At 58.9% G+C, this 27,181-nt stretch overlaps 1 protein-coding gene across 1 annotated transcript; it reads left to right on the top strand.

Moving 5' to 3' along the window:
- Positions 1-1,303: 1,303 nt before the first annotated feature.
- Positions 1,304-26,895, top strand: LOC128769202 (voltage-dependent R-type calcium channel subunit alpha-1E-like). The gene is made up of 47 exons (XM_053882648.1): positions 1,304-1,464; positions 2,789-3,185; positions 6,606-6,878; positions 8,135-8,240; positions 8,314-8,453; positions 10,614-10,717; positions 10,800-10,958; positions 11,061-11,251; positions 11,320-11,423; positions 11,493-11,608; positions 13,384-13,437; positions 13,842-13,922; positions 13,984-14,193; positions 14,254-14,366; positions 14,774-14,886; positions 14,954-15,085; positions 15,192-15,261; positions 15,424-15,541; positions 15,697-15,764; positions 16,001-16,068; positions 17,180-17,929; positions 18,051-18,256; positions 18,339-18,471; positions 18,543-18,672; positions 18,993-19,052; positions 19,116-19,222; positions 19,794-19,890; positions 19,946-20,106; positions 20,220-20,357; positions 20,426-20,627; positions 20,690-20,854; positions 21,704-21,814; positions 21,889-21,969; positions 22,087-22,206; positions 22,268-22,333; positions 22,412-22,503; positions 22,565-22,739; positions 22,805-22,932; positions 23,647-23,743; positions 23,802-23,907; positions 23,984-24,091; positions 24,149-24,249; positions 24,321-24,427; positions 24,493-24,589; positions 24,922-25,057; positions 25,128-25,282; positions 25,367-26,895. Exons 2-47 carry the CDS (start codon positions 2,815-2,817, stop codon positions 25,868-25,870), a joined length of 6,924 nt encoding a protein of 2,307 aa, XP_053738623.1. The 5' UTR covers positions 1,304-1,464; positions 2,789-2,814; the 3' UTR covers positions 25,871-26,895.
- The last annotated feature ends 286 nt before the right edge of the window (positions 26,896-27,181 follow it).

Raw genomic sequence — 27,181 nt, 5'->3', positions numbered from 1 at the left:
GCACCCGACTCGCTTCCCCTCAGCTGCATCTCCAGCTCACCAAGGGCCTGGAGGAGAAACCTGCAATGATTTCCTTGATCCTGCTGGATTTCAGGAATCCGTGGTGTGGGAAGAAGCGGCCGTTCCCGGAGACTGCGCTCCTGACAACGGCGTGCGCTCATTAGCGGCGTCTGACGCCTGCTAATGTAGCACCTGAGGAGACCCGGGGGAAGGAAGGACCTGGAGTGAGGAGGGATCTGCGTTTGCTCTGAATTCACAGCTCTTGATAGGAGCATTTGAGGTCGCAGAGACTTCCCGTCTTCTCCTGCCCAGGGAGTTAAGAGGAGCCTTCAGTGAAGCTCACATGGGCGGCGCTGCTGAGCCAGAAAAACCGCTCCAACTGAAGATCGTACTCGTACTCATCAGGTGAGTCTGAGCCACTTCCTGCGTCTAGTGTGGGTTTCAGTGATGCAGGCGGGTCACCCGGGTCCAAGGCCTTGCTCTACGTGTCTCCAATGCTCAGCTGTGATTCTGGAGAAAGTCCTGGTCTGGAGTCAGCACATGTTCAGAACCGATGGCAGTTAACTCTCAGTCCTGGTGCCATTAATGCGGATGGAAATGTTGTTCTGTATCGCCCTCTGTCTGGCTCAGTCCCGGTCGCTAACAGGGCCTTTCGTCTGGCTCGGACCAGAACCTTCCAGTCAGTCGCCCTCAGCGTTTGTGAGTCATCGTCAGACAAGTGTTTGACTCAGCGCAGACCTTCAGGCCTGACTCACTCCTTCCCTGCCTCTTTTCAACAACGTGACCCAGACAGACTCTATTTTGAACTCACCTCCCAGACCCGGGTCCAGTCGCCCTCAATGCTGCAAAACCCTTCAGTAAAATCTCAGCAGAGGGCGCTGTTGTGTGTCCTTCCTCAGTAACCTGTCACATCAGCTCACAGAAGGATAGAGGACTACAAACATGGCCGGCGCGTGGCTCGGTCCCCCTGTCAACGCCAAAATATCAGTCCTCACCGAGAGCATTTGATCCAGGAGCTGGGCGCACGTGACGTCACAGTGACGTCACAGACCTCTGGACACCGAGCCGCCGGTCCTCGGAGCGCCTCAGGCGGAAGGGGTGGAGCCGCAGCTTCTCAGGTGAGCGGCTCCAGCCCGCCACCTAGCGGCCAGAATATAAGCTGCACGCACGCGGACTCCGGCGGGCACCTGTTGAGGGACTCTCCGTCCTCCACCATCGCAGCAGCCGAATCGCTTCCAGTCACTTCGCTCCGCAACTTTGAAAGCGGCCGGTGAGTGACGCCAGCGGCTCCTCCGGCGCGCAGCCCTCGCCCTCGCCCTCGCCGCTCGTTCGAGGCGCGGATCGGGGACCATCGCCACGCTGAAGCCGCGCTCCGCCCCGAACTTGGAAGGGGCTGCAGCTCTGACAGGCTGCACCTGGACAGCGGCGCTCCTGAGATGAAGAACCGCGCCTCTTCTCGCGGAGGTAAGACCCGCTCTCGCCGCTCGACACGCGCGTCATTGGTCTGTGGCGTGTTGGTGTCGTGTCCGCGCCCAGCTCCGCTCGTCTCTCGCCGCTTGGTCCGACCCTGTGTCGTCCTCCGCGGGTCACCGGTGTCTGCTGCCGCTCCCGAGCCGCGGTGCCGGGGTCAGCTCTCCGGAGACGGTGGTCCGGTTCGTGCTGCTGATGAGTGACTCATCTCTCGCACACGCGCCCGGGGAGGCTCTTTTGCCGCTTCCTTTCTTTGCTGCACCCCAAAGACCCCCTTCTGTGTGAGCTCCGCAAGTCTTCTTCTGAAACACTCCGGTTCCAGAGGCGCTGGTCCATCAGCTGCGAGCACCTCAGCCAGGGGGAGAGGTCTCCTGCGCGTCCCAGAGCCTGGTCTCACGGCTGAGGAGCAGAGCCGGGCCGGGGGCCACACATCCTTCCTCTTCCTGGAACCCACAGGATTCTTCTCAGCCTCGGTACCTTCTGTCCCTCCACTATCAGTGATCAGAAGGTCCCAGTGTTGAGCCTTGGCTCTTCACCCCCTGAAGGAGCCGTCAGTGTTGAGAACCTTCGAGGCTCCCAGCCAGAGGCGATCGCAGCCTCCTGCTTCAGTGCTCTGGAGCAACAGGATTCACGTCCTGGGCCTGTCGCCCTCTCCCAGTCTTGCCTCGCATCACGATTTGATTGCAACTTTTCTATGTTCAACTGCGTCAGTCGCACTTTGGCGTCGAAGGAAAGGTTATTTTGGTGGTTTTGCTTTTGAGCGGCTGAAGCTGCTGCTGCTGCTGCGGTGGAGCAGAGGAGGCTCGGCCCTGAGATCACAGCTGCACCTGGGACTCGGGTCTTATTTTGCCGTGTTTCCTCGATGCTTCTGGAGCAGTGAGTCCGTCCATGTTGACGGGGCCACAGTGAGGATGCTGCCGCCGGGGCGAGCGAGTGAGGGGGCGTGCTTCCATTTCTGTCACAGCTGAAGTGGCTGGCTCTGAAGTGGCAGTGGAGTATTCCAGGAGCAGGTTCCTGGCTCTGCAGAGTGACGCTCACGCGCTCCCCACACGCCGTCTGAGACGCGGAGCGGAGCTCTGGAGAGGTGAAGCTTGAGGCTGGGACCCGGGACCCGCATCTGGTCTTGTGTCCGTGTCAGCGGCAACACAGGAAGCAGTTGCCAGGCAACGGGGAACAACTGTAGTGAGATCACACACACACACACACACACACACACGTGTCGCTTCCAGGCTCCGGACGTCCTGCTGACCCCGGCGCTCGGCTGGAGGCCCTCCAGGACTGGACTGAGCCCACCCGTCTGTCTGTCTCTCCTCCGCAGGGCTATGGTGAGAGTCCCGTCCAGAGATGCTGTCCGGCTCAGACCACTCCCTCCCCCTGCCCCTCCCCTCTCAGCCCTGCACCCGCTCCTCTCTCTCCCTCCCGGAGCCGGAGGCCTGGCAGACGCCGGGGCCCTCTCTCCGCCCGGGCCTGGTCCCCGGGGCTCGGTCCTGCTCCCTGCAGGTGCCCCACTCCTCTGAGTACCTGGAGCTGCCCGCCCGCGCCGCCAGCTTCGACCTGCCGCGCGACAGCCAAGACTCCGACCAGGGCTCCGGCTCGCCCGGCCCCTGTGGGGCGCTGCGCCGGCGCGGGGGACTGGTGGAGCAGAAGCACGTCATCATGGCTCACCAGGCGCACAAGATCCAGAGCACGCCTCAGGCCCGCCGGAAGGAGTGGGAGTGAGTATGACAGAGAGCGTCCTGTTCAGTGGCATGCGTGTCGGGATGAAAGCAGCACGTGCAGCCGCTGCCTGAGACGCCGGCGCCCACGTGCTGACCTGCTGAGGTGGCGTGTCCTTGTGATGTCAGCCTCTGAGCGAGTCAGACGGGGAGTCGAGTCTCACGCAAACCTTTGGCTCGGATTCTGAGGCTTCAAGTGTTGTCGTGCATTATGGGACCTGAGCTGAGAACCTTGCTGTTTCATGAGATGATTCAAACTGGATTTGGCCTGTGGGCTTTCCAGGGGGTCCTTGTCTCTGACCCTGTGTAGCTGGGACAGCTGCAGCTGGCAGATGGCTGAAAAGGTGTGAGTGCATTTTCAACTGTGTGACGGTGTGAGTCGCACTGGCACGAGGTCAGACCAGGACGCTGGGCGTTTCAGGGTCGAGTCTCGCTGACTCCAGACTCGAGTCTCGCTGACTCCAGGGTCAAGTGTCACTGACTCCAGGGTCGAGTCACACTGACTCCAGACTCGAGTCTCGCTGACTCCAGGGTCAAGTCTCACTGACTCCAGGATCGAGTCACACTGACTCCAGACTCGAGTCTCGCTGACTCCAGGGTCAAGTCTCACTGACTCCAGGGTCGAGTCTCGCTGACTCCAGGATCGAGTCACACTGACTCCAGACTCGAGTCTCACTGACTCCAGGGTCAAGTCACACTGACTCCAGGATCGAGTCTCACTGACTCCAGGGTCGAGTCTCGCTGACTCCAGGATCGAGTCACACTGACTCCAGGGTCAAGTCTCACTGACTCCAGGATCGAGTCACACTGACTCCAGGGTCAAGTCTCACTGAGTCCAGGGTCGAGTCTCACTGACTCCAGGGTGGAGTGTGTGAGGAGCGGCCGTGAGTCGCAGAAGACGTGGAAGTGAGCCGCCGTGTCGCTCGTGCTTCCCTCCTTCACTGCGAGTGGTGAGATGTGTCAGCTTGAGCGGCTGCCACGCAGAAACAATGCTCGCCGATGGCACTGAGCCGAGCCTTTGTTCCGCTCCACAGTGAATCACGACGAGTCCGACCCTCTGACGCCCACGGTTTCAGGCGTCATGAGCGGCCCGGGAGCGAGCTCTGGCACGCGACCCTCCCGCCCAGCGCTCCAGTGTGGAACACCCACCAACAGCACCTGAGCAGCCGCTTCACACCCGACTTTCTCCTGCCGACACTGGCATCAGGGATGACGTCACACCCCTCCCTGGCTGCAGAGCTGCGCTCATGGCGCCTCAGGCGTCTGCATGCGCCGCACTCGGTTGTCCGTTAGGGGGCGCTGTGGGATCGGAGTAGGACCGCCGACGTTTGGCGTGGTTTGTAAAGCGCGTTGGTAAAAATGGACCCGCGTGTCTCACCGTATCAACAAAGACAGATCAGATTCCCATCCATCCAGGAATTCTGGGGCTTGGTTTGGATCCCTGATCGTCCAGCTGACCGGCCCTCTCTCGCCCTAAACCCGACCCTCCCGGACACCTGGCGAACCTGACCCACTTCTGCTGAAGTAACACACACACTGTGCCGTGATTGGTCCCTCGAACTGACATAACTCTGTAGGGAGGAAGTGGGTTGCTAGGAAACAGGGCGCAAAATAAAGATGCTGGAAGCAGAGCGGTTGGAGTTGGACCAGAGCCCACCTGTACTTATATAAAGGCTTCTCACACTCCTGCCGAGGTGTGTGTGTGTGTCGGCGAGTGCGGCGGGATCCGTGCGTGTCGACGGTCACATGCTCCAGGTAGAAGGAGCTGACTTCACCTGTGAGATGTTCAGGCTTCCTGGTCCAGAACCGCCCGCTCAGGCCGAGGAGCCAGAGGCGTCACCGCTGCCACCCTGTGGGTGAGAGGTCAGCTGCTGGCCTCTGGCGCTGGACATGCTCAGACCCCGGAGCCATGAAGTCGAGCAGCTGCAGCCTGGACGCTGCGTGTGGAGCGAGGGAGCTTCAGAGCGGCATGGAGGCCAAACTCTGATTCACTGAGCTAAAATTGGACTTGGGCCGTGAAGAGGCCTGGTCCGCGCGGCCGGGCGAGGTCGCCGCGCTGTTTGTTGGTGGAAGTGAACAGAACAGATTTCCAGAGAGCTTTGTCGCTATGGAAACAACAGCAAGCCGAGAGCTGGAGACGGAGACGTGATGTTTGCTACGGTGACACAGATTCAGTCTGTTCCAGGCGTCTTCAGCAGCGACGCTCACGCGGCTCCGAGCGGAACTTAGTGTCTGGGACGCCCGGCCATCTGACCTGAGCGACGCGTCACGGCCGGGGAGGTCATCTGGAACCCCATGAGGTCTCGCCACGGCGCGGAAGAGGCCCTCGCGCTCCTCCCCTCCCCAAATAAAAGGGAGCAGCCCTCCGATCTGTTTCAGATGCTATTTATACCTCCACTCCAGTTTTAGCACACTGGCCTGGTTTTTCAATATTTATCAGGTCCAGGGTCATTCTGGGAATGTGGATCACCAGAGCAGATGCCGAGCAGATCCCAGACTCGGGCAGAGCGGCTCCCGGAGGAAAACAAACGGCTGCTTGCACACCTCAGTCAGCACCTGAAATGTGGCTCCTGGTCCGGAGCTCTGTCGGGCGGCAGGTGGCATCACTCCCTCCACCACTCACCTGTGCTCAGGTCCCCCCCACCCCCCTCCCACCGCCTGAATACAGACAGGTCTTTCTTTACTCATCAAAGACTTACAAACTTCATTCACCATAAGAAAGCCAAAGGCAGCCCGTGAGTTTCCATGTCTCTCAGCATGGCCGTGGAGTGGAGCCGAGCTGCTGGCGGTGCCACTGGGCTCCAGGAGAGCAGCCGTTGGCCTGGAGCTCCTTTGTCTTCCCAGATCAAAGACTTGTTTAGATGTTTGGCTGGAAGCATCTGCTGCTGTGTGTAGCACTCTGCAGCCAGGATCTGGCCTGTAGAGGCGCCTTCCCTCAGTCTTTGGTCGCTCCCGCGCGCAGCTCCGTCGGATTGCCATGGTAACCGAGTGAACCCCCTCTTCCTCTTCTCATTGAGATGAATTTTGAAATGGCCATCATGAAAGGCGGGTGGGAGTGCGCAGGGCTGCCTGCTCGCTCCTCTCCGCGCTCATCACTTCCACTGCGAGCTCCTTCAGCTGAGACACGCTGCGCGAGACTTGACGCGCGCCTCTCATGGAGTAGTTTCGGGCTCGCGGATTGACGCGGATGAACGCAGAGGAGTCGCTTTCCTCGCCGAGGTCTGAGACGGCTGACTTTTGGAGTTCACCGTGATGTGAACGGACGCTGGCCGTCGCTTCTCGCCCCCGAACTGAAGGTCTGACGCTCCTCGCGCTCATGGAGTGAGCCGCAACTTTTGGGAGAGATTTTTAGCGTGCGTCAACTAGTTTCTGCCGTCTTGCATGCACTTGTCCGACACTGATAGCGTCGTGTCTCCGTAGAATGGCTCGGTTCGGAGACGAGTCCGCCCCCGGCACCGTGGACTCCGGGGAAGTGGACCTGGAGCGCGGCGGAGACGCGGAGGACGCGGCGGCGGCGGCTGCGGCGGGACTGACGGCTTCCATGAAGCAAGCCAAAGCCCAGCGGGCCCGGACCATGGCTCTGTACAACCCGGTGCCGCACAGGCAGAACTGCCTCACCGTCAACAGGTCGCTGTTTATCTTTGCCGAGGACAACATCATCCGGCGGACCGCGCGGCGGATCATCGAGTGGCCATATCCTCGAGGAGCGTCAGCACCATGGAGAGCGCCAGCCGCCCTCCGGCGCTGCCCAACTCGGGTGTTCAGTTTGGCCCGCGGCGGCTCTGGCAGAGCGCAGCATGTGCTGATCATGAGAAGCTGTGGGCGAGGCGTGTGGGCAGAGCTCTTCTCCCTCAGTGCTCATTGGAATATGAACTCGGCCGTGTGTAGGTGTCGGTTCAACTCCAGCGGCTCCTGCTGCCAGAGCATGAGCCTCACCAGCGGCGCTTCCTTCGGGGAAGATCACCTGTAATCCGAAGGGCCGCGGCGCGCGGCGTCCACCTAGCGCTCCTGCTGCCGCGGCGCAGCGTGCCAGTCTATCAGTGTTATCTAAGCGCGGGCTCTGCGGGTGAGTGGGAGTGGGGCGAGCGGTCAAGACTAGCTGGCCACCGGCAGCGCAGCAATGTGACTGTCAATATGTGGGAGAGAGCTGGCTGCTGCTACTGTTGTGCGTCGTGGGCTGCAGCAGAAACAGCACATGTTGGACAAGAAGCAGGTCCAAGTCATGAGCTCACAAAAGTTAGCGCCGCCCTTCAGACCAGCTTCCTCTGCAGCTATTTTCAGAGACCTTGAAAGTCATGGGTGTCAACGTGCCAATGTTAGTCAGTGACATTCCCACAAGTCTCCTCTGTCAGTCGCTGGCCCCTTTTATCGCTCAGATGGGGCCATTCATCTGAGCAGAGGTGGGGCTCCCGGGTGGGGCTCGGCCCTGACAGTCCTCTAACCAAGTTAGTCGAGTCAAGTCACTTCTTTGTACACAAAGACCAGGCGGCAGCGTCGGGTGGGAGGAGAAACCCCAGGGCTTCTGCTCAGCGCAGGTTCAGAAGCTAACCTGCTGTGGAAACTGGCCTGATGCTGTGTCAGAGTTTTGCTCTTGGGCTCTGAGGTCAGAGAGAGCAGAGCAGAAGCCGGGCTCAGGCAGAATCCTGGCCAGAGCCAGACGCACTGCTGCGTTCTGATCGAGCGGCGTCCGGACGCTGGAGCTTCTCTCTGCTGCTGAGAGCAAGCTCTGGTGCGTGTGACCCAGTTGGGCCCTCTGACCATCTGGCTGGTCAGGTGACGTCAGTGGCTGAGACCTTCCTGATTGTCCTTCACGTCACCATGACAGTCAGCAGCTGAGTGTGGCAGCAGGTCTGCAGCTCACCGTGAGGAGGACTCCAGCCATGTGACGCTGGCGCGCGTGCGCGCGTATGTGTGTGACGGTTTGGGTTCCTTGACTCTGTGACCTTTACGCCCTTCGAGTACATGATCCTGGCGACCATCACTGCCAACTGTGTGGTCCTGGCCTTGGAGCAGCATCTCCCTGGAGAGGACAAGACGCCCATGGCCAAGAGACTGGTGAGTCGTCAGGAGGTCGCAACGACGACGACGACGATGATGATGATGATGATGATGACGCATGTCTCCGCAGGAAAAGACGGAGCCGTACTTCATCGGGATCTTTTGCTTTGAGGCGGGAATCAAACTGGTGGCGCTGGGCTTCGTGTTCCACAAAGGCTCCTACCTGAGGAACGGCTGGAACGTCATGGACTTCATCGTCGTGCTGAGTGGGTGAGCTCCGACTCCGTGTGGTCAGGCGTGACTCGCCAGGCTCCTCCTCTGAGCCTCCGCTCCATGATAAGGGACGGAACATGACTGGGACTCCTGCACCTTCTGTTGTTGTGAAGTGGCCCCCACTGAGGGCCCTGATGCCGAGCGCGTGGCCCCGCGGCGGCGGCACAGCGTCTGCCCACAGCTGGTCAGCCAGCGGTGTGAGGGAGCCGACCCGACTCCCTCACACCGCTGGCTGTCTGTCTGTCTGTCTGTCTGTCTCTCACCCGGCTGTCTTGCTGCGGCAGTCTGACAGCCTCCCAGCTGCTCCTGAAGTCGGCATTCTAGGCTGATCTCTCAAAAATGGCTGAGCTGGTGATATTATTCCCTCATTAGGCTCCTGAACAAGCGCTTGTTCTTTGTGTCCCAGTAAATGGATCATGAGCTGTGAGAGACAAAGTGACAGGCGCCAGCTTCAGGAGCTGCAAACTTCTCACGAGACGCGGCTCTTTCAGCATGACAAGACTGGCAGCCTGGTCAGGTGGTCACTGCTGGACTCCAGCGAGGTCAGGTGACGCGCACTTGCTCTGCAGAATAAGTCAAAAAGTTCTACCGCTGTGGACGATGAAACGCGCAGCAGCTGAGTCAGTCGAGCTTCAGCACAGCCAGCGCCAGAACCAGCTGCTCCGTTGTGAACCTCTCGTGCTGAACTTCTCCAGCCGCGTCTGAGGACCGCTCACTTCCGCGCCTCGGATTTCTCCTCAGCTGTTCAAGTCACATTCTCGGATCGAACCGTTTCATCGCAGAGATTCAATTTTTGGTAACTGTTGTCCTGGTTTCTTGAATGTGACACATTTCTGGGCTCACGTTTGCTCCGCCGCTCGCCCACTGCCTCGCGCTCTCGCTGCCTCTCTCACACACACACACACACACACACACTGGTGTGTCTGTCCTTGTGGGGACCATCTCTCCTGGCCATCACCCTCCCTCTAAACCCCTGGCTAACCTGGACCAGGACTCTGACCCAAACTGGAACCCAGTTAGAATCGCCCCGTTGTTTGGAAGTCTTCATCGTCGCAAGCCTTATGAGGACCGGCCCTCACAAGATCAGTGTCTGGTCAAAAGCTGGTCCCCACAAGGACATTAATACACGAACACACACACGCGCGGAGGCAAAAGTAAGTCAGACTTAAAAGAAAAGTCACGTGTCTGGGGGCCAGCTGGGAATCCAAAGCAGGACACGGGGCCAACGCCGGCGGCACCACTTCCACTTCACATTAATGATTTGCTGCCAGTGAATCCAGGGGGAGCTGAAGCTCACTTAGATGCTTCAGCTGCGAGGCACAGTGCTGCTCTGCTGAGAGCGGCGTGTGTCGGAGGGTGGCCACCCCTGCTGCGCGGGAGCTGTCGCTGCTCTGGTGTCAGCAGCTCCGCCGCCCTCCCTGGGGACGGTGAGGTCACGTGGTCAAGGTTCGTCTGTGGAGGTTGCTGTGCCGCCTGCTGCTGGCTGAGGGCACTGTCACTGTCTCCACTGCCGGGCCCAAGCTGGAGCCCCACTCGCCCCCGACCACAGCACTGCATCATGGGAGTGGCCAGTGAGCGACGCTGGATCAGCAGCCAGGGGCCCGACAGTGAGTCAGTGAGGGGCCAAAATGAGGGTTGGAAGCGTTTCAGCCACCGCCCGACTCCATCCGGAGCCTTGAGCTTCTGAGGGGCTCCAGCTGATGTTGAGCTCACCACTGACCAAGAGTCTTCCTCAGAAGGAAGAGCAGGTGGCGTCCTCCCAGGAGCCGGGCCCTGGCCGCACCACGACCCCCCAGTTGGGTCCAGAGATTCTGAGCATCGGTGCTGTGAAAGTGGCGGGTGCTGAGGCAGGCAGAGGCGCTCCTCTCTGTGTTTACTGGCGAGAGAGCGAGTGCTGCTGTGTAGGTGTGGGGACGTGGATGCGAGTGGGCTGATGTGTGGACATGCCTGCCAGGTGAATGTTCCCAGCTCTGCTGCAGCTCTTCTGCCGGTCCTGGCGTCTCTGCAGGATCCTGGACGCCTGCTCTGGTGGGTCAGAGTTCAGTGTGCGACGCGGGAGTGGAGCTCTGTGAGGGCACGGTTCACTGCTCAGATGTGTTTGCTGACTCCCTCTGCTCACGCGTCGACCTGATGATGTCGCCCGTTTCTCCGCCGCAGGATCCTGGCCACAGCAGGAGCCCACATGAACATCCCGGTGGATCTCCGCACACTCAGGGCAGTGCGGGTCCTGAGGCCGCTCAAGCTGGTCTCCGGCATTCCCAGTGAGTCGGCCACGTCCCGCTCCTCCCCAGACTGGCAAACAGAAGCTCTCACCAGTGTCCGTCTCCTGGCTTTCACCTGAAGGTCTCCAGATTGTGCTGAAGTCCATCATGAAGGCCATGATTCCCCTGCTGCAGATCGGCCTGCTCTTGTTCTTCGCCATCCTCATGTTCGCCATCATCGGCCTGGAGTTCTACAGCGGGAAGCTTCACCACACCTGCCTGCCGTCCGTCGACATCCTTGGTACCGTGTTAGAGAGGGCTCCAACTGTGCAGTTCCATGAGCCGGCTAGAGCTGACCTTCGGTCCCCCGGACCGGGCCGGCGCTGTCCTCTGTTCCCTGCAGACAACGAGACCGTGGACTCCTCCGAGTTGGCCTTCGCCTGTGGCGTGAGGAAATGCCCCGAAAAGTACGACTGCAACGACACCTGGATCGGCCCCAACGACGGCATCACGCAGTTCGACAACATCCTGTTCGCTGTGCTCACGGTCTTCCAGTGCATCACCATGGAGGGCTGGACGGCCGTCCTCTACAACGTGAGCGCTCCTCCGCGCCGCTCTGCCCTTCTCTGCTTGGTTTCTGGGGGACACGCTTGTGTTTGCAGACCAATGATGCCCTGGGCCCCACCTGGAACTGGATGTACTTCATCCCGCTCATCATCATCGGCTCCTTCTTCGTGCTGAATCTGGTCCTGGGAGTCTTGTCTGGGTGAGCCTGCCTCGGTGCTCACTCTCTGCTCCGTCCCACCGTCTGACCGGCTGACCACCGCTTTTTCAGAGAGTTTGCCAAGGAGAGAGAGAGAGTGGAGAACAGACGGGCCTTCATGAAGCTGCGGCGCCAGCAGCAGGTGGAGAGAGAACTCAACGGCTACAGAGCCTGGATAGACAGGGCAGGTACTGCACCACCACCATGACGTGGTATCAAACTGGGGGGAGGCCTGGGACAGACCTGCGGCTCGTCGTGAGACTGTGTCTCTCGGCTCGCCTGGCATGGATGGATGGATGTGTGGATGGATGTGTGGATGGATGGATGGATGGATGGATGGATGGATGTGTGGATGGATGTGTGAATGGATGTGTGGATGGATGGATGGATAGATGGATGGATGGATGGATGGATGGATGTGTGAATGATGGATGGATGGATGGATGGATGGATGTGTGAATGATGGATGGATGGATGTGTGGATGGATGGATGGATGTGTGGATGGATAAATGGATGGATGGATGGATGGATGTGTGGATGGATGGATGGATGAGTGGATGGATAGATGGATGGATGGATGTGTGGATGGATAAATGGATGTGTGGATGGATGGATGGATGTGTGGATGGATGGATGGATGAGTGGATGGATAGATGGATGGATGGATGAGTGGATGGATAGATGGATGGATGGATGTGTGGATGGATAAATGGATGTGTGGATGGATGGATGGATGTGTGGATGGATGGATGGATGAGTGGATGGATAGATGGATGGATGGATGAGTGGATGGATAGATGGATGGATGGATGTGTGGATGGATAAATGGATGTGTGGATGGATGGATGGATGTGTGGATGGATGGATGGATGTGTGGATGGATGGATGGATGGGTGGATGGATGGATGTGTGGATGGATGGATGGATGTGTGGATGGATTGATGGATGAATGGATGTGTGAATGGATGGATGGATGTGTGGATGGATGGATGGATGAATGGATGTGTGGATGGATGGATGGATGTGTGGATGGATGGATGGATGTGTGGATGGATGTGTGGATGGATGGATGAATGTGTGGATGGATGGATGGATGTGTGGATGGATGGATGGATGTGTGGATGGATGGATGGATGGGTGGATGGATGGATGTGTGGATGGATGGATGGATGAGTGGATGGATGGATGGATGTGTGGATGGATGGATGGATAAATGGATGGGTGGATGGATGGATGGATTTGTGGATGGATGGATGTGTGGATGGATGGATGGATAAATGGATGTGTGGATGGATGGATGGATTTGTGGATAAATGGATGGGTGGATGGATGGATGGATTTGTGGATGGATGGATGGATGAGTGGATGGATGGATGGATGTGTGGATGGATGGATGGATAAATGGATGGGTGGATGGATGGATGGATTTGTGGATGGATGGATGTGTGAATGGATGATGGATGTGTGGATGGATGGATGGATGTGTGGATGGATGGATGGATGGATGGATGAATGTGTGGATGGATGATGGATGGATGTGTGGATGATGAATGTGTGGATGGATGATGGATGGATGGCTTCCTGTGCTCCCCCACAGCGGACCGAGCTGCGTGCGACCTTGAACGTGGGCTAGCTTGTCACTGGAGCGAGTCCCTCACACTCTGCGCTCGCTGCACTGCTGCCGTCCCACACATGTGGAGAGAGAAGGCTCACACTGACTCACAGACTTATATACAGTAGGACGGGAGTGTGTGTTGTGTACGTGTGAGAGCGGCGTACGTGTGGGTGAGAGTGGGAAGCGAAAGGATGGGGACGAGAGAGAACAAGGGCTGCTTCTCTCAAGAAGGTCACCCGGGTCTCTGAAAGCAGCGCTGGCATCCATTTAGCCTCAGTTCCTGCAGCAGATGCAGCAGACATCCGGAAGGAGAAGCCTGCGAACACCGAGTGTCTATTGTTTTGCAGAGGAGGTCATGCTGGCGGAGGAGAACAAAAACTCGGGCCGATCAGCCTTAGACGGTGAGTCTCTTTGCTCTTCTTCATCCTCCCCCTTTCCAGGTTTGCCATACATTAGTTTCCATGGCAACATGCTGGAAGCCTCGTGTCATTCCCAAGGTCCCTGCGTCTGAGCATCAGTAGGTTTCACTGGGATGACAGACCCTGATGTTTGCTGATGGTATAGTGATCTGAGGTGGAGACGGGCTGGAGATGGCGGAGGAGAGAAAGACAAGCCTCACAAGAGTCAGAGTCAGGGGAGTCAAGGCCAAGTCAAGGAGAAGACATATGAGAGAGGGGGACAGAGAGAGGCCACATGACGCGCACAGGTGGAGAGGCGGGGCTCAGATGGATGGAGGAGAAGAGCAGAACAGGTGCTCCTCCCTCCCTGTCTGGCACCACTGAACACTGTCTCGTCCTGTGTCCAGTGCTGAAACGGGCCAGCAAGAAAACGGGCGCACGGCGAGGAGCTCCTGGAGATGAGAAGTACACGGACATGTCCACGGCCAGTGAGTGGCGCGCTGCTTCTCCACAGCTGCTGCTGCCGCCCTGACACGCCTCCTCCCGCAGGCATGTCCCGCTCCAGGATGAACTTCCGCAGCGGCCGCCGAGGACCCGCCGCGTACCTGCGGCGCAAGGAGCGAATGCTGCGCATCTCCATCCGCCGCATGGTGAAGACGGACACCTTCTACCTGCTGGTGCTCAGCCTGGTGGCGCTCAACACCATCTGCGTGGCCATCGTGCACCACGACCAGCCCGACTGGCTGACCGTCTTCCTCTGTGAGTGGCGCTCGCCGCTCTTCTGACGCCGCTCTTCTGACGCCGCCATGTTCCCCGCAGACTACGCAGAGTTCGTGTTCCTGGGTCTGTTCCTGGCCGAGATGTTTCTGAAGATGTATGGTCTGGGTTTCCGCCTCTACTTCCACTCCTCCTTCAACTGCTTCGACTGCGGGGTGAGTGGCTCGGCTCTGCCTCGCCTGACTCACTTTCCTTCACAGGAATGAAAATGAAAACCCTCACTGAAACTGGATCGTCTCTCTACAAAACTGATGGTGAACAAATTGGTCTTCGACCTCTTTCATCATTTGGAGATGATTTAGGACCCGTGGATTTCGGCGGCTTCCGAGCATCGTCTTCCTTCTTTTGTTGAGTTTGTATTTTCGTGACCTGTTTCCATCTTCAGTCTTGTTCCAACAGCCCGTACTGAAGGGAAAGACATAACACTATAACTACCAGGAAGCAAAGTGAAACTAAGCTTTTTTCCCCCAAAAAACTTGCGCGAGGCATTGGTAAAAAGTGGAGTGGATTTGAAAGACCCAACTCCAAGAGCATATCAATCCAAGCTGGCTGTGGCGTGCAGGTCATCGTGGGCAGCATCTTCGAGGTGGTCTGGGGCTTCTTCCGGCCCGGCATGTCCTTTGGCATCAGCGTCCTCAGGGCCTTGAGGCTGCTGAGGATTTTCAAAATCACCAAGTAAGACCCGGAGGGGCCTGCAGCCGCCGTGGTCTCTGTGCCTGAGAGTCTCTGGTCTTCCCCTCAGATACTGGGCGTCCCTTCGGAACCTGGTGGTGTCCCTCATGAGCTCCATGAAGTCCATCATCAGCCTGCTGTTTCTGCTCTTCCTCTTCATCGTGGTGTTCGCTCTGCTGGGGATGCAGCTCTTCGGCGGACGGTGAGAACGGGAGAGGCCCAGGTTCCTGCCGCGTGGAGCCTCCTCCTCCTCGCGCTCCTCTTCCTCGCTCACATCTGAGCCTGCTTTCTTCCTGCCTCCCCTCCAGGTTCATCTTTGAGGATTACACTCCCACCAACTTTGACACGTTTCCAGCTGCCATCATGACGGTGTTTCAGGTTTGGCTCCCACAGACGCTCGCCATGACACACTGCACCCTGGGAGATTTCTCACCCCAGGCGCTCACTGGCTCCTCTCCCCCTGCCTCCGCTCTCCTCCCACGCCGCCGCGCTCACATATGCGCACATGAATAGCTCACGCCTCTGTTGCCGTCCCTGCAGATTCTGACCGGCGAGGACTGGAACGAGGTGATGTACAACGGGATCCGCTCCCAAGGAGGAGTGCAGTACGGCATGTGGTCGTCCATCTACTTCATCGTGCTCACCCTCTTTGGAAACTGTATCCTTCCCAAGAAGCTGGGTCACGTGACGTGTCACATGACCGGCGTGCACGCAGCGGCCTGAGATGTTGGTCCCTTTTTCATCAGAAGAGGAGGAGCTGGCAGCAGGGGGCGCCAAGGTTCCACACCTTTTTCTGAACCCTTTTCACCACAGATACTCTGCTCAACGTCTTCTTGGCCATCGCCGTGGACAACCTGGCCAATGCTCAGGAGCTCACCAAGGTAACTTCCAGCGTGGGCATCGGGGCTGTGTGTGTGAGGGACAGTGTGGAGGCCAGGACCTTCCGTTTCGCTCGGCTGTCAGCAGCAGCAGGTGCTCGGCCTGTCTCGCTGCGTGAGCCGGGCCGACCCATGTCCGCTGGGCGTCACGGCTCTCCAGCCCTGGTCCTGTCTGGAGGATCCGAGCTGGGAGCAGTGACCCCGCCGCCGCTGCTGACCCTTGACCCTTGTCTTGTCAGGATGAAGAAGAGGAGGAGGAGTTCTTCAACCAGCGCTACGCACGAGGAAGGGACGGACTGATATCTGAGTAAGTACTCGAGCAGCGGCAGGACCTGGGTGTCTGAGGCTTGTTGGTCTGGACGGATGGAGGAGGAAGACCACTCCTCTGGCTGCTCTGGAACCAATGGCCCCTGATGATCCACTAAACCTGTGGGATCAGGAGGTGAGAAACGGACGGCAATAGTGTGTCACCTCGTCCTTGGGGAGGAGGCACACTTCCGAGAGTGTCACATGACGGTGACGCTGAGAATCAATCAGAGTGTCGCGAGGAGAGTGAGGTCTCTGCTCAGCAACAGCACTGAGCTCTGGATGCTCCAGACGGCGGCAGTTTGACCCGGGGACCTCAGGGGAAGTGCGTCCCCGAGCCGAGCTCACGCTCCCGGCTCCCTGAGCGACGCCTGGCATCAGAGCGGACGTTAGCTGACGGTCCTGTGGTGGCAGTAACCGACATGCGCTGTCTTTCTACCTCCATCCCAGCTGTCTTGTTCTCTGGCTGTTGAGTGGCACTGAGCAAAACACTCAGCGAGCGACGGTCTCCACCTGAAGAGCAGTGTTTTGAGCAGTGTCACTGAAATGTTCTGTGTCTGTTGTAACACACTAATGTCTTGTTCTCAAACCATCACTCATTGGTTACATGGACCACTAAAGAGTCTGACTCACCGTAAGTAAACCTGGATGTCTCCCCCCTCCCCTCCCCCACACTCTGTCCTTTACGTCAGTCCTGCACCCTCCCTCTTTTGTTGTTGTGGGTCTCTCTCCCCCGTGACCTGTCGGACAGTTTCCCTGCTCTTTATTTTTGGATGCAGTATTTTTATACTTGTTCCATGAGAAATGATTTGCGTTCCTGATTGGTGAGTCCATCGCGAAGGCCTGCCCTTTTCTTGTAGGTTTTAGTTTGGGTTGTGGTTGAAATTTCCGTTTGCATTTTTGATATGAACATTCCTGGCCTTGGTTGTGTTTCTTCGTCTTGAAAAGTGTTTGACATTTTGAAAAACCTAAGCTGATGAGATGAGCTGTGCCACTCGGGCCTCGCCAGAAGCCCATGCGCCTGTGGGTGAAGCTGCGCAGTGTTTTTCAAAATGTCAACGCTGTGCTGAGGGATCCCGGCCGCCTGTGACGGGCGTGTGCCTCCTCTGCAGCGGGAGGCGCAGACCGTACCTGTACAGGAAACGAGCCATCCACAGAGGGCGACCCAACTTCCCCGATGAGATGGAGGCTGGAGGCGGCGCTGCCGACGAGCAGCCTCTGAACGGGTCCAACGCCTTCGCCAACCGCCGCGAGAGGAGGCGGAAGGTCAACATGTCGGTGTGGGAGCAGAGAGCCAATCAGCTGAGGAAGCGCCGTCAGATGGCCAGCAGGGAGGAGCTCTTCAACAGCCCCACCGAGGACACCTTGGAAACGCCCACCATCGCCGCTCACCACGTCCCCGCGCTGTCCCCCGAGGCCAGCCCCGCTCACCTGCCCGAGTCCCCCATGTCCGTGGGGATGCCGCTCCCAGAACCGCCCATGTCCATCTCCATCCCCATCCCTGAGCCTCCCGCCGCACAGCCTCTGCTCCACCTGAGCGAGGAGAAGTCTGGAGGCGCCAACCACCGGGCGGCAGGCGGCGGCAGGCACAGGATGGCTCGCAAGTTCAGGCCCAGTCAGGGTGCAGAGGAGGGGGCCCGGCACCGGCGGCACCGGCACCGTGAGGCTCGTGTGGAGGCCAAGAGTTTGGACTGTGCCCAAGCGCCTTACGAGTTACCGCCGAGCAGACGGTCGCTGAGCCAAGAGAGGAAGGTCCTGGATGAGAAGGAGGAGAGGGATGAAGGAGAGGCGAGAGACGCTGAGGACGAGGGCGGAGCTTGTATCGCCAACCCGTATGCAGATGTGGGGAAAGACTGCAGCAGGTGAGGAGCAGCAACGGTGGATGGATGAAACGCTATCCACCTGTCCTTCATGCATGATGGCGCGAGCAAATCTCCTGTCCGTCTTCCTGACTGCTTGCTGTGGTGCTCTCTCTTGGGCCAGAGCGGGCGACTTCCCAGACCCCCCGCAGGGCCAGCAGGTCCTGGACTGCCAGCTGAGCCCAGGGGAGGCTTCTTCCGAGGCCCCGGACTCCACCGGTGGCTACGCAGACCGACGGCCCGCCTCCTTTCATCCAGACAAGTCCACCTTGGAATGTGTGGGCATGGAGATGTCCGCGCAGCCTCTGCTGGAGCTGACGCCGCTGGCAGGTGACTTGTCTCGGTCCCCGCCGCCAGGCTTGGGCCGGGATCAGGCTTAAAGTGGACACTGTTTCCGCCTCTTGCTCCGCAGGGACCAGTCAGGAGCTGGAGGCCTACCAGGGCCAGCAGGAGGAGAGAGAAGAAGACACCGAGGACGAGGAGCCGCCCGCGCCGCCCAAACCGGCCGCTCCCGACAGCATGTTCATTTTCAAAGCCACAAACCCGTAAGATGGCAGCCGCCATTCCTGTGGAGGGACTTGGCTCGGTCCCAGCCCTGTCTCTGTCTGACCCTCAGGATCAGGAGAGTCTGCCACTACGTGGTCAATCTGCGCTACTTTGAGATGACCATCCTGCTGGTGATCGTGGCCAGCAGCATCGCTCTGGCAGCCGAGGACCCCGTGTGCACCAACTCTGAGAGGAACAAGGTGAGGGCCTGGCGCCGGAGGGACGGCTCCTGTGAGCGTGTGGCAGTGTGGGTCGGCGGACAGAAGCTCCCCTCGCTGAGCGAGCTGCGTGACACCACCACTGAGTGACACACTTGCTGTCACGCTCATTCAGGGTGAGACCGAGTCTGTGGAAACAGTGATGAAATCTGTTTTTCACAAGTGGCAGCACAGAACGTGTGGCCTCGCGGAAATGACCACAGAAAGAGGCTGTCGGCGGAGGACGGCCAGCAGGCGGCGCCGGGGTTGGCCCGCCATCCCGTGTTGTCGGTGCTGGTGTGTGACGCGCTTCTCTCACACAGGTCCTGCGCTACTTCGACTACGTCTTCACCGGAGTCTTCACCTTCGAGATGATCATCAAGGTAGGCCCCTGCAGCGCCCCCTGCCCAGGCCTGAGGGCTCAACTGTGCGTGGCGCTCCTGCAGATGATCGACCAGGGTCTCATCCTGCACGACGGCGCCTACTTCCGAGACATGTGGAACATCCTGGACTTCATCGTGGTGGTGGGAGCTCTCATTGCCTTCGCTTTAACGTGAGTCACCCAGTGGCGCGTCCCTTTGATGAGTCACAGCTGAGTCACTGCAGCCGGCGCTCAGCGTCCACACATGCAGCCCCTCCGGATGCTGCTGTTGAGAAGTGCATTTCTCTGTTTTATGCCTGTGAATCTTCTCTCTTTATGCCTCCACGTTTTCTCTGTTGTTCCTGTGGATATTGTCACTGTTGGGGCTGCCAGGAATGTGATGGGGTAAAGCTCTAGCTCTCACTCACCTTCGCCCCCTCCTCCGCCCACTTTCCTCCACCGTGTCTCCACGGAGCCTGGTGGACCACCATGAGGACGGGCCTCGCCCTCCACGCTGGCCTGCGGAGACTCGCACAGAGACTCACGCAGGGCGGCGGCGCGTGGCTGACGTAATGATACCGAGATGCCCATGACGGTCATGTGACCCTGCTGGAGCTCCACCAGGCTCTGTGACAGCGAGGTCCTGTGTGTCTGTCACCGTACTTGTGTTGGTTCCCTTCCATTTCCGTTCCTGCTGTTCTGCTGTCCGTTGTCTCGCTGCGCATCCGCAACCCGTCTGAAGGCCGCGCTCTGACCCCGACAGGAACAACAAAGGCCGAGACATCAAGACCATCAAGTCGCTCCGAGTTCTGCGGGTGCTGCGACCTCTGAAAACCATCAAGCGCCTTCCCAAACTCAAGGTGGGTCTGAGGCGCGGCGGTGTGGAGCTCGCCGTGACCTGGCTCCTGTGCGCAGGCCGTCTTCGACTGCGTGGTCACATCCCTGAAGAACGTCTTCAACATCCTCATCGTGTACCAGCTCTTCATGTTCATCTTCGCCGTCATCGCCGTGCAGCTCTTCAAGGGCAAGTTCTTCTACTGCACCGACAGCTCCATGAACACGGAGAAGGAGTGCCAGTGAGTCTCCATCGCGACCAATCCTCTTCACAGTATCCAGAGCTTCCACCGTTGTAGTGGCGTACGGGACCGGGTGATTGAACCGCTAACCACGGGCCGCTCGATCCGCACAGGGGCTACTACATCGACTACAGCCGAGACAAGAAGGAGGTGAAGCGGCGAGAGTGGAGGAGACACGAGTTTCACTACGACAACGTCTGCTGGGCCCTGCTCACCCTCTTCACCGTCTCCACCGGGGAGGGATGGCCTCAGTAAGAGCCGGCGCTCGCCCACCGCCACGGGACCTTGGGCTTTAACAGGAGGAACGTGGTCTCCACAGGGTCCTGCAACACTCCACCGACGTCACCGAGGAGAGTTTGGGCCCTAGTCGCGGAAACCGAATGGAGATGTCGGTCTTCTACGTGGTCTACTTCGTGGTCTTCCCCTTCTTCTTCGTCAACATCTTTGTGGCTTTGATCATCATCACCTTCCAGGAGCAGGGCGACAAGATGATCCAGGAGTGCAGCCTGGAGAAGAACGAGGTGAGATGACTGCCCTCGGGGTGATGCTCCTGATGGTTGACCGACCTGTCTGCTCCCGTCAGAGAGCCTGCATCGACTTCGCCATCAGTGCCAAGCCCATGACCCGCTACATGCCCCAGAACCGGCAGACCTTCCAGTACAGACTGTGGCACTTCGTGGCATCGCCGTCGTTTGAGTACACGGTGCTGGTGATGATCGCGCTCAACACTGTGGTGCTCATGATGAAGGTAAGGACTGCGCCTCACCTCCAGTTCGCACCATGCGGCGCCTCCGCCTTGGTTCTGCGTCCGAGTCCATGCTCAGCCCTGCCTCACCTGCACGGCTCTCCCCGGCTCACATGGCGCCTCACGCCATTCTCCCCCGGGCCAAGACCATGTGCCGTGCACCTCACCTTGTCTTCCTTTGAATAGTCAGGGACTGGTGGTCTAGTGGTACGTGAGCGTGCTGTCTGTGTGAGGCTTCCTCCCGCCGTGCTGGGCGCGTGGACGTCAAGTAGCGCTCTGTTGCCGCTGTGTTGTGTGAGGGAAGGAGGGGGACCGGTCTGTCTCTCGCCCCGGGGAGCTGGGATCGGCCTGTGTGTGCTGCTAGTTCAGCAGAAGCGTCTCACGGCATGTAGCGCTGAGAAGGAAGCACCTGCTGCAGTGACGCAGCTGGAGATGCGGACGAGAGCCTCCATCCTCCCTCTGCTGCCAGACTTGTTAGGGAGCACCGCTCTGGAAAGCATCTTCTCTAGAGGCAGATCCTCCGTTTGTGTGTCAATGATGGGTGCAAACCAAGGTTTGTTGTGCTGTGTGAGCGAGTTCCAGAACGCCACCTGCTGTCCTCCTTGCTCTCAGCGGAGGTCGGCGCTCTCCGAGCGCCTTTCTGCTTCCTCTCTGTTTCCATGGCGTTATTTGTATCTTTGCTGCTGAACGTGAGCTCCTCTAGTCTGGGTGGAATAACCGAGGCTCAGTTTCTCACTGAGAACGGTGAGATTTAGTTTGGACGGAGGCAGAAGAGCAGCCGTGTGGATGTGCCAACGTTTAGGGGTGTGCTCCTCAGACGTGTTCCTGACAGTGGGCTCTGTGTCTCTGCAGTACCATTCGGCCCCGACAGCGTACGACACGGTTCTCAAACACCTCAACACGGCCTTCACCGTCCTCTTCTCTCTGGAGTGCATCCTCAAAATCATGGCCTTCGGCTTTGTGGTGAGTTTGGCCCAAATATGTCTCCCCACGCTGGCGAGGGGTGGAACTACAGCCGGCCTTTCTTTCTGCTGCAGAACTACTTCAGGGACACGTGGAACATATTTGACTTCATCACGGTTCTGGGCAGCATCACAGAGATCGTCGTGGATTTGCAGGTAGGAAACGCAGCGCGGCGACTCCTCACACACACACACACACACACACACAGAAGCGTTCCGATGTTGTGATGAACGTGAACCCTCGGTGTGCCACGACTCTCCCGCCGGCTCCAGTCGGTCAACACCATCAACATGAGCTTCCTGAAGCTGTTCCGCACGGCCCGCCTGATCAAGCTGCTGAGGCAGGGCTACACCATCCGCATCCTGCTCTGGACCTTCGTGCAGTCCTTCAAGGTGGGAGCGTCACGGCGAGGCCAGGCGGGGGCGGGCTCACCACTGGTGCTCCTCCCCACAGGCTCTTCCGTACGTCTGCCTTCTCATCGCCATGCTGTTCTTCATCTACGCCATCATTGGGATGCAGGTACCACTTGCCTGACCTCTGAAGGCCTGCTGGTCCGTGGTGGGAGACTCAGAGTGGAGCCTGTGTGGTGTCCTGCAGGTGTTTGGAAACATCAGGCTGAACGACGAGACGCACATCAACCAGCACAACAACTTCAAGACCTTCTTCAGTGCTCTGATGCTGCTCTTCAGGTGGGCTGCCCTCGGCTCCGTCCTCAGGCTCTGGGCTCACCTCCCCACCGCCTCCCCTCAGGAGCGCCACCGGGGAGTCCTGGCAGGAGATCATGCTCTCCTGCCTGTCGGGGCAGGAGTGCGAGCCGGACCCCTCCATCGCCCCCCTCACGCTGTCCCCGGACCACGAGGGCGGCTGTGGCACCGACTTCGCCTACTGCTACTTCGTGTCCTTCATCTTCTTCAGCTCCTTCCTGGTGAGAAGGTCGCGCGGCGCCGGCCCCTCCCCATCCCGTCCGCTCACCTCTCCCTGCCCTTTCAGATGCTGAACCTCTTCGTGGCCGTCATCATGGATAATTTTGAGTACCTGACGCGAGACTCCTCCATCCTGGGACCACATCACCTGGACGAGTTTGTGAGGATTTGGGGGGAGTACGACCGGCTGGCATGGTGAGAGAGGCTTGGCCTGCGTGTGTGTGTGTGTGTGACCGTCCTGTGCACCTGCCACACTCCTGCCACGGGCTGCAGGGGAGAACCGGAGGAGGCCCTGAAGCAGACACTCAACCATTTATAGCCAACACCGATGGAGGCTGACCAAAGGGGCTTAGTGTTAGTGGTCCAGAAGACTGTGAGTCAGTTTCATCACCTCAATAACAAAACAAACTGTCAGCGGTCAGAAGAGAGCAGATGACATCCCAAAGCCAGTCGGTGAAGGACACTATGGCCTGTGGCGTCACTTCTGTCCCGCGTCCATTCGCCCTCTGGTGGACAGCGGAGTGGAGAGTCCGGTTCTGAACGCCTCAACTGGAGCGGCAGGTCCGCCCTTCTCCACTAGAGGGAGCCTGTCTGTGGTCTGACGTCATGACCGTGAAAGTCAGGTCTCGCTCTGGTTTGCTCTTCCACTCTGGAGGCTGTGAAAGGCTCCGTGAGCGCTCTCGCATGCTTTCTTCCTCCCAATAGTCCTCGGCTGCGGTTGAATGGCGTCAGGCATTGTGAAGCGACGTTACGTAAGCAGCCCCAAACGAACGTTCACAGGCACAGAGGAGCAGTGCAGGGCTGTTGAGCACGTGTGAGGCCCAGCAGCAGCAGCAGCAGCAGCGGAGCGGCGGAACGTCTCCCACCGCTCCGCTCTGCTGCTCCTTCACCTCTGCTTGTCTCTGGCAGCGGACGCATCCACTACACGGCCATGTACGAGATGCTGACGCACATGTCTCCGCCGCTGGGCCTGGGCAAGAAGTGCCCCGCCAAGATCGCCTACAAGGTACTGACTCTCTGTCGCCGCCCTGCTGCCGGCATCCAACAGCTGTGCTCCCTGTCAGAGGCTGGTGCTGATGAACATGCCGGTGGACGAAGACATGAGCGTCCACTTCACCTCCACCCTCATGTCGCTCATCCGGACGGCGCTGGACATCAAAATCGCTCGAGGTCAGTCCCGCTGCTCTCTGCAGGCCAGGCGCGCCATGGCGGCGGCGGGAGCTCATCATCGGCGCGTGTCTCCCAGGGGGCGAGGACCGCATCGCTCTGGACACCGAGCTGCAGAAGGAGATCAGCATCATCTGGCCTTACCTGCCGCAGAAGACCTTGGATCTGCTGGTCCCCATCAACAAAGGTCAGCAGTCGTCACCGCCGCCGCCGGCAGAGGCAGTGACCTTGTGTGGCTCCGCAGACACTGACATGACGGTGGGGAAGATCTACGCCTCCATGATGATCATGGACTACTTCAAACAGAACAAGGCCAAGAAGCTGCGGCAACAGCTGGAAGCTCAGGTCAGACAGAGCCGCGGGTCGCTGCACGACAGGGCGAGCCATAAAGGCGGCTCTTCCTCTTGTGACTGCAGAAAAGCAGCCTGATCTTCAAGCGCCTGGACGCGTCCACTCTCCCGGAGGACATCCTCTCCAACACGCAGCCGCTGCCCATGATGGCCCACAGCGCCGGCTCGGCCCTGTGAGTCGGAGCGCCGCACCCTTGTGAGGTCCGCGTGTGTTGACCGTTTTCCTGCTGTCATTCAGGACCAGAGGAGGCTTTGTGGCTCTGAGTCCCATCTCACCACAGGAGCTGTTCCTGCAGCCCATGGGCTCCGACACTGACGCCGCCCAGCCCGGCCCGGTAGGTGACCCGGGAGCGTGACACCGACCCCGCCGGCGTGTTCAGCTGGAGTTTACTGAGGGGCACCATGGTGGCAGTGAAAGATTCTGTTTTCTGTTCAAAGATACTGTCCATCTATAGTTCCAGATATGTTCCCACGTGGCCGAGCCACAGCAGCAGCAGCGCGTTCGTCTGCAGAGATACACTTTGAAACTTGGAGACGATTCGTGTGTTGTGACTGCGTGTGAGGAAGACTGCCGCCCGGGTGGCGGGGTCTCAGCCTGGCTAGAGCCTGCCCCGTCCGTCTGTCCCGGCCATGACCGGCCTCCACTCTCTGTCTTCTCCTTCTAAAGCAGGAAGGGGGCGCCAGCGGCTCCATGAAGAGGTCCGTGTCCATCATCGCTGACCAGCGTGTCAACGGCGTGTGGCAGGACCAGCGAAGTCCAGAGCGGGTCTACAGGCCGCGCCACAAGAGCTACAAGGCTGCAGGTCAGGAGCCAGTCATCCGCCGGCGCAGATGATTCCACGGCCTCACGCCGCTTTCTCTGCTCTTCCACAGTGGCCCGCTCCGAGCGCTGGCATCAGCAGTCTGAGCGAGAGAGAGGCCGCTGCACTCTGCTCTCCCCGGACAGGTCACGCTGCAACTCGGAGGAAAGGAGCCCGCAAGCGTCGCGCTGCTCCAGCGTGGACAGGTCCCAGCGCCGGGACAAACAGGTGAGGCGGATGCTTGGACCGAGCAGGAGAAGGTTCGGAGCTGCTGGGCTTCACTCCTCCCTCCCCCCCCCCCTCCCTCCGCAGGGCAACAGCTCAGACAGTCCCGTCCCATCCACCTCAGAGTCCAGCACCCCCAGCGCCCGGCGCCCTTCCTCCCACACCCCCACCAGGTCTCACCCCGGCGTCTCCTACTCGCCTCTGACCTGCCGCACGCTGGGTGAAGACCAGGACCAGCCGGAGCAGGGGAGGGCGGAGTCCAGCTGGGAGACTGCGGAGGCGGCGGCGGGGGAGGTGGGCCGAGGCGCCGGCCAGCAGCACTCGCCCCCGCGCCGCTACCCGTCCGAGCCCTTCCTGGCCTCGCAAGAGGACGAGCACAGCCCCGACCCCACCGGCCCCATGGAGACCTTGACCTTTGAGGCGGCGGTGGCCTGCAGCCTGGGGCGCTCCAACACCGTCAGCTCGGCTCGCCCGCGCCTGCGGACTGGCTGGCAGGTCCCCAACGGACACTTCCGCAAGCGTCTGGCCCAGACGGCGGCGGCGGGCGGCGGCGAGGCGCTGAGCGACACCGAGGAGGACGACAGGTGCTAGACTGCCATGCCAGAGGGAAGAGGCTCCCTGGACCACTGCTCTCTTCCCTGCTGCAGCAGCCGGAACAAAGCGCATGAACGGACGGTTTTCCATGTCGTGTCAGTCGGTATTTTTCAGTTCTGAAGGTGTTTGTGTTGTTCCAGTGGCTGTGAATATGTAACTACATTTTCAGATCAGTCCATCCGTGTAAATAATCGCTGAGCCATCACCATCCGCTGCACCGATCCACCAATGAGAGACGAGGATTCCGCCACTTGTGATACTGTAAAAAAAAAAAAAAAACACCTCTGACTTATGCTGGACTTTTCTACAGTGTGAATGCGCAGAGGTCAAGTGCCACCTGGTGTTGTCTGCAGAATCATCTGCTGACAGGACTTTGACTCTGTCCTCATGCTTCATTAGGTCCCGTATTATGCTGCAGACGTGTGAAGACACATGCGCCACGGTTGAACGCCGCCGACTCATCACGAAAAACAACACGAAACAACGAGTCAAATCAGACGTTCTGAGCTCCAATCTGACCGCGGCCTCAAGCAAATCTGGCAACAAATCCACTCGGCCAGAACCTCTTCCTCCTCCTTTGGTTTTGGATTCTCCCCAGTGAATGAACGTGGAAGGCATCATATGGGACCTGCAAATCACCTTTGATCCCTTTAAACTCCGCCGCGGCTGCACTGTTGGGTGGAAACAAAAGCTGTCTTTTGATATTGTCTCCATGTGAGTAGAAGGTAAAGGAGCAAAACGCCGCACCATAACTCATCCCCATGGCTCCACCACTTTCCAATAATGTACAGAGAGTAATGCAACGTTTGAAGAATCAATCAATATGACGCGTGAAAGTGCTCATTTTAAGGTTTGTGTATTTGTTTCATTTGGGCCAAAAGAACAACTCTGTGAAGTCACAAAAAAGAGGCACATTTCTCTACGACCTTCCTGGAATGCTAGTCATGCTAATGGGTTTTTATGTGTACTATAACTGTATATAGATCTAGAAATAAAGGCCTACTGCAGTTGGTACTGGACCGACGTGTCGTTTATTTGATCCCACCTCCGTTATTTTTCTGTCCCATTATGTGTCGGTCCATGGATCGTGCCATCATCTGTTCTCTCACCCACCCCAAGGCTGTTCAGCTGGGCGGTCCCTGAGGCATCACTCCGGGTCTGACGCCCAGCAGCCGCTGCTCTCTTCAGCACCAGAGGCTGCTTCTGCCGCTCCTCAGAGACTCGAGGGAGCGGGCCAGGGTCAGCGTGGAGGCTGCTGCCCACTCGCCAGTGCCATGATGCCATGAGAGGGACGGTGGGTGGTGCCGA

The sequence above is a fragment of the Synchiropus splendidus genome, chromosome 13, assembly GCF_027744825.2.
Source record: "Synchiropus splendidus isolate RoL2022-P1 chromosome 13, RoL_Sspl_1.0, whole genome shotgun sequence".
NCBI lineage: Eukaryota > Metazoa > Chordata > Actinopteri > Syngnathiformes > Callionymidae > Synchiropus > Synchiropus splendidus.
The sequence above is the reverse complement of the archived record's forward strand: the minus strand, read 5'-3'. Positions and strand labels throughout refer to the sequence as shown.

Coding starts and splice junctions, on each gene's coding strand:
- LOC128769202 (XM_053882648.1), top strand. CDS start 2,815: ATGCTGTCCGGCTCAGACCACTCCCTCCCCCTGCCCCTCCCCTCTCAG. Junction 19,223..19,793: donor CTCATTGCCTTCGCTTTAAC/GTGAGTCACCCA, acceptor TGACCCCGACAG/GAACAACAAAGGCCGAGACA. Junction 20,855..21,703: donor CTGTGGTGCTCATGATGAAG/GTAAGGACTGCG, acceptor GTGTCTCTGCAG/TACCATTCGGCCCCGACAGC.